The sequence below is a fragment of the Primulina huaijiensis genome, chromosome 5 (assembly GCF_012295235.1).
Source record: "Primulina huaijiensis isolate GDHJ02 chromosome 5, ASM1229523v2, whole genome shotgun sequence".
Lineage (NCBI taxonomy): Eukaryota > Viridiplantae > Streptophyta > Magnoliopsida > Lamiales > Gesneriaceae > Primulina > Primulina huaijiensis.
This window is the reverse complement of record NC_133310.1, coordinates 19,117,236-19,127,702: the sequence shown is the minus strand read 5'-3', so window position 1 is coordinate 19,127,702 and position 10,467 is coordinate 19,117,236. Positions and strand designations below refer to the sequence as shown.

The 10,467-nt window shown below is 37.5% G+C and overlaps 1 protein-coding gene across 1 annotated transcript; it reads right to left on the bottom strand.

Annotated features, from left to right (window-relative positions):
• Window positions 1–4,202: 4,202 nt before the first annotated feature.
• Window positions 4,203–5,935, bottom strand: LOC140976834 (light-induced protein, chloroplastic-like). The gene is made up of 3 exons (XM_073441184.1): window positions 5,431–5,935; window positions 4,813–5,011; window positions 4,203–4,650 (listed from the first exon to the last, which is right to left on the bottom strand). Exons 1-3 carry the CDS (start codon window positions 5,868–5,870, stop codon window positions 4,339–4,341), a joined length of 951 nt encoding a protein of 316 aa, XP_073297285.1. The 5' UTR covers window positions 5,871–5,935; the 3' UTR covers window positions 4,203–4,338.
• Window positions 5,936–10,467: the final 4,532 nt, after the last annotated feature.

Sequence of the window (10,467 nt, the reverse complement as noted above, 5' to 3'; positions counted from 1 at the left end):
TAATCCACCGACGGCGTGACTTTAATTTTTTTCCAAAAAAAAAAAATTTATCACAGCATCTTCATTGACGTGATACGGTAGATTATTAAACTCTCCCCGGTGCGTTACTTATTTAATTTATTATTTCACTTACAGTATACAGTGAAAAAGCCCCAAGTTTGAGTCTGTTGTTTGGTAAACACTTGATAGAAAATCAAATTGGGGCTTCTTTGAAAGAGGGGAATGTTGATTTCGGCTGAGTAGAAGTACCAGATAAAGCAGCATGCCATTTCAATGCACTTCCGATGTATTCTTCGAGTGGAGGAAGCGAGTTGTCGTGTTCGTCCTTTTGTGCTCGAATGATCTATTTGATTTTAGATTTTGATAGATTAGTGTTCGATTCGAACTCAGGAGCAGAAAAGGACCAAATAAAAATGCATGGATTTCACGATACCTTCATGCCCAATGCCTCTTTGCTTGTTGGCACACATTCCTTATATCCGGGGCAGACATTCAGCATTTGTTAATGGGGATTAGTTAAAGACTGCATCTTACATACAAAATATACAATGATAATGCATACAAATAATATATTTTGGATGCATAAATTAGTTCAAAATTCGGAGGATTTCAAATTTGTGGTGCTGCTAATTGATATCCCAAAGATTTTTCACAGTTTGAAATCAGTTAAACAGATCAAAACCTTCCAAATCAGATTTTGTCAGGAGTTTTTATGTACTAAGCTACTATTTTTTGCGAGTTTGGTGAACAGGTAAGCCAAAAGCAATCATTGAATCAAATCGACTGCAAGAGACNGATAAAATAATAATAAAATAAATTAATTATAATACATTGAAACGTAATTAACCATTTTAATCATAAATTTGATATGTAATATAATGATTAAATAATAATTTATATTCAAAAACTAAATTTACATAATTTAAAATAATACTTGAAATTCAAAATTAAAATTTTATCTGCAAAAAAATAATCACAAATAAATAATTTATCGATTTCAATCAAACTGGAAAGACAAAANCCAATTCAAGTCACACCTGGCGGTAAGAAAAAAATCAAGTTAAGTCCCACCTAGACTGCATGACTTGAATTTTTTTTAAAAAATAATCCACCGACGGCGTGACTTTAATTTTTTTCCAAAAAAAAAAAATTTATCACAGCATCTTCATTGACGTGATACGGTAGATTATTAAACTCTCCCCGGTGCGTTACTTATTTAATTTATTATTTCACTTACAGTATACAGTGAAAAAGCCCCAAGTTTGAGTCTGTTGTTTGGTAAACACTTGATAGAAAATCAAATTGGGGCTTCTTTGAAAGAGGGGAATGTTGATTTCGGCTGAGTAGAAGTACCAGATAAAGCAGCATGCCATTTCAATGCACTTCCGATGTATTCTTCGAGTGGAGGAAGCGAGTTGTCGTGTTCGTCCTTTTGTGCTCGAATGATCTATTTGATTTTAGATTTTGATAGATTAGTGTTCGATTCGAACTCAGGAGCAGAAAAGGACCAAATAAAAATGCATGGATTTCACGATACCTTCATGCCCAATGCCTCTTTGCTTGTTGGCACACATTCCTTATATCCGGGGCAGACATTCAGCATTTGTTAATGGGGATTAGTTAAAGACTGCATCTTACATACAAAATATACAATGATAATGCATACAAATAATATATTTTGGATGCATAAATTAGTTCAAAATTCGGAGGATTTCAAATTTGTGGTGCTGCTAATTGATATCCCAAAGATTTTTCACAGTTTGAAATCAGTTAAACAGATCAAAACCTTCCAAATCAGATTTTGTCAGGAGTTTTTATGTACTAAGCTACTATTTTTTGCGAGTTTGGTGAACAGGTAAGCCAAAAGCAATCATTGAATCAAATCGACTGCAAGAGACCAAATAGAACTTGAACAGCCATGTAAAGATTAAAGCATATGATATCCAAAGACATAAAAACAGGAAATATCTCATCACCTCAACAAAGCATGATCAAGGTCTTGCTTTCTACTTGTAACGCCCCAGATTCGATGACTGTCCTCATTGTACAAAGACGAGTTTTCTAGCGTGTTTATGTCCTCACTCACACGCACCCTAAGAAACCTCCCAAGGGGTCTTGGAAATGCTTAGCTCCTGTTAGGGCATGTGCAGGGGTCCTAAGGGGGCTGGGTCAGGGTCCTTGATGTCTTGGAGGAAGGCTGATGCAAGACCTAGGGCTGTAGGGGAAGCTAGACGCGCGTAGCGATTAGGTTACGGATCAAGGGGCCGTCCTCATGCAAGGGCTGTAGAGACTGTTCCAGCAGCTTGTCTAGGGTTCGGTCATGGTCCTAGAAGATTCAACTAAGGTCTGGACATGGTGGTTAAGGGCTGGAGTCGAGGCAAGCTAGGGTCCGAACAAACTAGGGTTAGGTTTTTTTGCGAAGAAAATTTCAGAAGGTTCCTAGGCTTAATCAAGTGTCTTAAGTGGTTGTATTTGGGTTGTATAGGGTATGGTTAGGTGCTAATAAGCTATGGTTCAAGTTTGCTAGAATTTGGTTAAATCTCGAGTCGATTCGTGTTAAAATTGAGATGTATATTTAAGTTTTAAAACGAATTGAGAAATTAGCCGATGAGCTTAAGTTTAAGTCTAAAAAATATTTATGAGTATATTTTAAGGTGTCATGATAAGTTTGGATGGATTTGGGTCGTCGTTTTAAAGTCTAAGGATAAATTGGGAAAGTTAGGGTTTCAGGGCAAAACGGTCATTTTACACCTGAAAAATGTTAGACATTCTGGCAGTATTCTGAATGCTGTAATGAATGTTAAAATGTTTATTTCAAATGTTTATGGAATTTTATGATAAAACGTTAATGCTAAAAGACATATAGCATGTTTGGTTTAAAAAAAATGATTTATATACACATTAATTTTTATAAGTGATGTAAATATGAAAGGTTGAAAGAGATGAATTAGTTGTGACTAATAAGATGATACAATGATATGATGATATGTAAGATCAAGGCTCAGTTGACGGGTGAGAGTGTCGCTGATGTCCCCACCACCCGGTATCGTGGTTATACGTAGATGGATCCATCGACCTACATCTGATACAAAAGACATAATTAAGGATCTAAATTCAATAAAAAGGAAAACATATACGTGTATGATGAATGGAAATGTTTATGATAAAAAGAAAATGTTTTAAATTTATGCATATTCATGAAAGCTATTTTATTAAAAGTATTTTCATTGTTGCATATGGATGTATATGTATTACTTGCTATCATTGTTAAGGTTTGTTGAATCATCAGACTCACTAAGAGTGATCGATGCAGGTGAGTATTATGTTGATGTTAATAGAGGACTTGATGGTTGAACTAGCTGGACTGAAGGTTCACACAATCTGAGGACCGTCGCTAGCTTTCAACAATTATGTTTATGATTTAATTTTACTTTAAAAGATTTTATGACTTTATGCTTCTGAGTAGTTTTTGACAGATTTAAGAGTTTATGCTTTATTTTGAAAAATGCTAAATTTAAGGTTATTTGACGATATACGCTTTTCCGTTTTGAATTGCGGTTTGGATTTTCAAATGATTCGTTTGTGAGTTTATTTTTAAATGGTGAAAAAATATTTTAAAAATATATATGTATATATGTGTGTTCATATTCGGCCGAAAAGCTTAGGAGAAAAAAAAAATTTCTAATAAATTTTAAAGAAAAACAAGTAGTGGACATTTCAAATATCGTGCACTTAAGATGATATATTTGAAACAATGAATTTCAAACTCTATCGTGCACTTAAGATGATATATTTGAAACAATGAATTTCAAACTCATTTAATTGTTCGGATGAATGTCAAATTTACTCGTTTGTTATTTTTATGTACGTGTAATTGTACTTGTGAGGACTTTAAATCACCTGCTCTATGTTAATTCAGTTCATCCTAAGCATAAAGGCGCACCACCTTTGGACTACTACTCTTTTCTTTTTGACAAAAACCTATTTGAGACGGTCTCACGTATCGTATTTTGTGAGACAGATCTCTTATTTAATTTATCCATGAAAATTATTACTTTTTATGCTAAGAATATTACTTTTTATTGTGAATATCGATAGGATTGACCCGTCTCGCAGATAATATTCGTGAGACCATCTCACAAGAGACCTCCTCTTTATTTTTTGGGAGAAGTGACACCTTTCTTTGCATTTCAAACAACACATTAAACATACAAACACAAACTTGGTTTACATCCTAAAAAGCTCATCGTTCAATTTCATCACATGATTTATGTATTACATGCATACATACAAGGTACATATAACAATACTTTGCAAAATCTGTAAAAACGTTTCAAGTTAACACAACAGGAGAGAGCCTTCCTTGATGAGCACAAATATACCGCCTCCATCTCCTCTTGAAATTCGAAGCTCGGAATCGAGATATGTTGTTAACAGCCATGACTCGGCAGTGCTATTTGGGATGGAAAACTTGAGCGGCGGTCGGCTAGAAATCGTCCTGGCAACAGAGGAAGCAGTGTCCTGCACAGAAGTAATCAATCCTCTGAAGGGTGTGAGATCGATTTTCTGTCCCAAAAATTCCACTTTTTCGGGCAATTCAATTGAATCCGTCAGCTGTGGCGTGCCAATAATGCCTTTTTCAAACTTAATCTGCAATATGTCATACAGAAAACTGATGCACACGAACAGAAATCTTTCATAAAGGGATTGACCAAATGGGTTCGGCTAAAACGTGTTCTTTTCCACCTTGTAGCAATTTATAACATTTTCATAACAAGAAATCTCAATAAGCTTTGGAAGAATGAAATAAACCTGCACACGCTTAGGACTTCGAACTTCAAACTTGGCATTGGCACTGATCGAAGTGGTTGCCAATGGACCAGAAAAGAGAACGGAATTCTGGACCGTGAAATTCTCCGAGTCGATGGTTTGTGATATCTCTTCAACCTTCGCCAAGGGTAGCGGCCCACCCGTTGATAACAAAGGAAACAAGCCTGGGTATGAGGTGTACCTGCAGAGTCTCAGTCAGAGATTGGAGAATTACTCAATACTTGAACCCAAGAAAATAACTCTACCAAAATCTAAACTTGACAGGTAACTGGCAGTGTCAGACCACTCCTTCAACAATTAGCACTGTTTGAATTTCTTGACAAATCAATACAATATTCATCGGCCAGAATAAGCCAAAAAACATCATCGTGGAGATGATTTTGTGCAAATAACCAATAGGATGGAAAGGGATCATCAACAAGCAAAATTCCAACCTCGAAAAGGCGAAAACATAATTAAAATCGGTGCCTATTTCATGTTAAAGGACACACAAGAACACACACTCGCTCTGTCTGTCTAACAAGCATACAGAGCCAAGAGGTAACTTTATAGGAAATTTTATTTCACAAACAAATTATTCCAAAAGAAACGAAAGCTTACGCAAGGATCCATTTTCCGTTGAGCTTATTCAAGGCTTCGGTGGGTGCGGGGGTCGGGTTTTTGGCCTCGAGCTGCGTGATAAGCTCGACAATCTCAGCTCTTGTTTCACTACTCGCGCTCAGTCCCCTGTTAGTTCCGTAGAAAGAGTCCACCAATTGCTTCTTCAACACCTTGATCTCGGCCGGTTCCTTGGAAGAAGCCTCCTCCAACACCGCCACTCCTGGAGCCAACGGCTCCCTTTCGGGTCCCCACTCGTCATCGCTCACCACCGCCCGCAAGCTGAAATCCTGCTTCACCCCGGTCGACTTATTCACGGAAACCGACGGCAAATTCAAGCGATTAGCAAGAAAGGGAGCGTTTATGGGGATAAATTGCGGGTTCTGGTGGGACTTTTGCAGGGTTTTGTAGAGTAAATGGTTGGTTGAAGGAATCGACGCCATATTTCTTGATGAGATCGAATAGGTGGAGACAAACCAGTGCGAAATCTAGAATGGAAATCTCTATAGACTACTTACTATTTATACATTGTTAATTGGTTGACACGATTCGGTACGTCGAAAAGACATATTTCTCCTTGTGTTCTTATATTTGATATTTTCTTGGACGTGGGTATTTTGGGGTTATATATTTATATTAGGTGACACTGGTGCACGTTTCATATGTGTGTTTATCTATATTGTTCGGCAAAAATTTGTATGAAACGATCTTACTGAATATATTTTGTGAGACAGATTTTTTATTTGGGTCATCCATGAAAAAATATTACTTTTTTTGCTAAGAGTATTATTGTGAATATCGGTAGAGTTGATTCGTCTCACAGATAAATATTCGTAAAACTGTCTCATAAAAGATCTATTTTTTTTTTCTTTGTTCTTTTTTGTGGCTGTACAACGGAAATTCACATAAAATATAGAATTCTAGTATGTTCTCCATATTTTTTAATTTATTATTTATTTATTTTTTGCAGTTCCCATTTAGTAGCAAGTTTAAAAAAAAAATTAGCAACTAATCGTCCCCTTATATAATTGTTGATTTTTGAAATATGTTTGCTACTTTTAAGGTAAGAAAGTAAAATAAGTATTTTCGGAATTTTTTTTACAGAAACTAATTAAATTAATTTATCAAAGAGTAGTTTTTATTAGTTACAGGTTTGCATCCGGCCAATATTTTTATTTAGAAAGCATGCAAACTCTACTTCTTAACTTGCTCCGCCGGTTATGCAAATCACGAGATAAGTAAGCCAAGGTATTGTTTGGTGTGCATTATAAGGGGTGATTGATTTTTAATCCTTCACTTATCATGTGTTTGGTGTACATGATTAAGATTGTGATAGACATATTCAGCTAGCACCCGGCCCGCACTGTATGCATTATAATTCTCTTGTTGGTGGTTATATGATCTTTTGGAGGAGAATAGATGATGTTTGATTAATTTAAATTTTCCTTTAATATCTTAAAATTTAAAATAATTATAAATTCAATAATAATATTTAAATATAATTTTTAATTTGACTAATATTATAAATAATTTAATTATTATTGATCATATTTTTATTATTATATTTTAACCGTAATATTATAATTGTTATTAATCATTATTTAATATTAAAATTTGTATTAATATTTAATTATCACAATAAATGCATATTTATGTTATTATCAAATTTTAATTATTTTCTATAATATTAATCGATTTTTTAGTTTTTTTCGAAAATTGAAATTAATGAAAATTTAATAATTAATATAATATTTTAATTTTATTTATAATTTTTTAAATCAATTAATTCTAGAAATTTTATTTATTTATTCAATTATTTTAAGAATATATTACTGATTAATATATGATGAGGGTATTTTAGTAAATAATTAACAAAAATAATCAAATAAGTTAAAATCATGTCAAACATCATATAATTTATCATAATGTGTTATTTATCCTTACTTTTTATTTTATAATAACTCTTATTATATATCATTTACTTATCCTATCACACGAACTAAACAGTGCTTAAGGGAGCTGCGATAGTAAGATATTATAAACAACTATTAAAAGATTATGTGTTTAATTTTTTCATGTCTATTTCTTCTCAGTTTGAGTTTGTCAAATAAAGCTTGTTCGGTGTAGTTTACTCGGTCAACGTGATTTTCAGTCTACTGTGTTGGCTCTTTGAGTTTACTCACAACGCAACAAAAAATAACGAATGCGGATTCCCAAGACAAAAAAAACGAGACATGTACCTCAGAGCTTAGAATGACACATTATTTTTAAATTTTCAGGGCATCTCTTAACTCAAATCTACATTTTTCTTTATCTATTCTCCAAAATAGATATTTTTATTTTATATTTCAAAAATCTCCTCCAACTCATATTCTCTAAATATTATCAAATTCTTAATTTTTTTCTATTTTTTCATTCACAACCATTAAATATATGAAAAAATTAAAAAATTTATGTAACGTATTATTTAACCGAACTCAATTAAATATGTATTTGACTCAAATTTTTTAAAATTAATGCATTTTTTGGTCATCAAATTGGAAGCCGCACAACATTAAAGATATAGTTATAAGAAATAGATTGAGACAATCATAAACAACACATATGATTTAAGAATAACACACAAATTGACCTTCAAAAAGACTAATATTTCACATTAGTGTATTCCTCTCACAAATGATCAATAAGATCGTCTTGAAGTGCATAGTGAGCCAATGACGTGCAAGAAACTCTTGAAATCGAACATGTTCATCAAGTGTCGTTCAACCTTTGCGTGGGTGCTTCGCGATAATCTGTGGCTGGCACCTCCTCATTCCACTCATCTTCAGTAATCATATTATGTATTGATACCCCTGTAAGAGCCAGGGTCATGGATGACCCGGGATATCAGATGAATTCCCAAATCAGGGTCAATCTGCAGGGTGGATTCTTCTGAAGCCGGGCAGGTGCAAGCCCGAACTCTACTCCCCGAGCAACCAGACGCCCGGGCTCTTATATAAGCCCCCAGTAGGCATTCTAACCGGGCCACCTCGATATGAGCACCGCACTCGAGTACACTAGCAGAATAGGATGTGGGTGACCGTCTTATCTCTGACACTAATCCAAGTGGTTGACAAAGTCAGACAGGCGAGATGTGACTAATGTATGATTTGACATGTCAGAATGTAGCCGCCCTACTATAATTAGTAGGTAGCACGCAGATCGAGGTCATCAATACATCCCCTACTATATATACCAGGTTTCATCTTCACATTTACGATTCATTTTATTACCTACACTCTTACACCAATATCACAACCATCACTTGGTTACATTGGTCTTTTGTTGAGTCATTCACTGACTTAAGTATCGGAGTGGCCACGCCGGACTCCCCTCCGGCGCCCAGTCACGAGTTCATCTCCTTGTGTGTAGGTTACAGCTGAAGCCATATTGCGGAGATATATCTCCTTACTCTTATTCCCTTCATTATATTGATAGTAGATCCGGTGGAGCACCCGACCCGGCTCGTCCATTTCGTCCGGATCGCATCATTGGCGCCGTCTGTGGGAATTTGAGCTCAAGACGTAGATATGGTTTCCATTCAAAAATAAGTCCGACCAGCTCGGCACTCAGATCTTATATGTGGATTTTATATGGGCTCAAAGCTCAGCGGCTATCCAGGATTGGCGTGGAAGAAGTATTTGCTATGCACTCAGCAGCATACAGATATATTAGTCACCTAATTTAGCTCAACCAGAGAAGTTTCACTCTATCGGAAATGAATTCAGATTCAGTATTTCCAGGTTAGTGATTTGGTTTTTAATAAAACTAATACAGCAGGAAAAGCACAATCTTGAAAGACCGAGATATTTGAGGTCCCGGCATATTATTTAAAGTCCGGGAGACACGAGGCCCCGACATATTGTCTTAAGCCCGAGAGGTATGAGGCCCTGGTACATTCTTCAAAGTCCGGGAGATATAAGGCACCGGCATATTGTCTTAAGATCCAGGGCACTACACCCTGGCTCGGAGAACCACACATCGATCAACAAAAAGCCCAGGGTTCTCAAACCTGGCTCGGGGCTCCGCCCCTTGGTTATTTATAAGCCCAGGGTTCTCAAACTTGGCTCGGGGCTCCGCACCTCGACTATCCCAAAGTCCCGGGACATGTTCCCCGGCCCAAGGCTCCGCATCTTGGTTATTTATAAACCCAGGGTTCTCAAACTTGGCTCGGGGCTCCGCACCTCGACTATCCCAAAGTCCCGGGACATGTTCCCCGGCCCCAGGCTCCGCACCTTGGTTCTAAAAGCCCTGGGCACTACACCCTAGCTTGGGAAACCATACCTCGTCCATTCACAAGTCACGGGACATGTTCCTCGGCCCAAGGCTCCGCTCCTTGGTTATAAAAGCCCAGGGAACTGCACCCTGGCTCGGGGAACCACACCTCGACCATTCACAAGTCCCGTGACATGTTCCCCGGCCCAAGGCTCCGCACCTTGGTTCTAAAAGCCTGGGGCACTACACCCTGGCTCGAGGAACCACACCTCGACCATTCACAAGTCCCGGGACATGTTCCCCGGCCCAAGGCTCCGCACCTTGGTTCTAAAAGCCCAGGGCACTACACCCTAGCTTGGGAAACCATACCTCGACCATTCACAAGTCCCGGGACATGTTCCTCGGCCCAAGGCTCCGCTCCTTGGTTATAAAAGCCCAGGGAACTGCACCCTGGCTCGGGGAACCACACCTCGACCATTCCCAAGTCCCAGGACATGTTCTCCGGCCCAAGGCTCCGCACCTTGGTTATTTATAAGCCCAGGGTTCTCAAACCTGGTTCGGGGCTTCGCACCTCGACCATTCTCAAGTCTCGGGACATGTTCCCCGGCCCAAGGCTCCGCACCTTGGTTATTTATAAGCCCAGGGTTCTCAAACCTGGCTCTGGGCTCCGCACCTCGACCATTCCCAAGTCCCGGGACATGTTCCCCGACCCAAGGCTCCGCACCTTGGTTATTTATAAGCCCAGGGTTCTCAAACCTGGCTCGGGGCTCCGCACCTCGACCATTC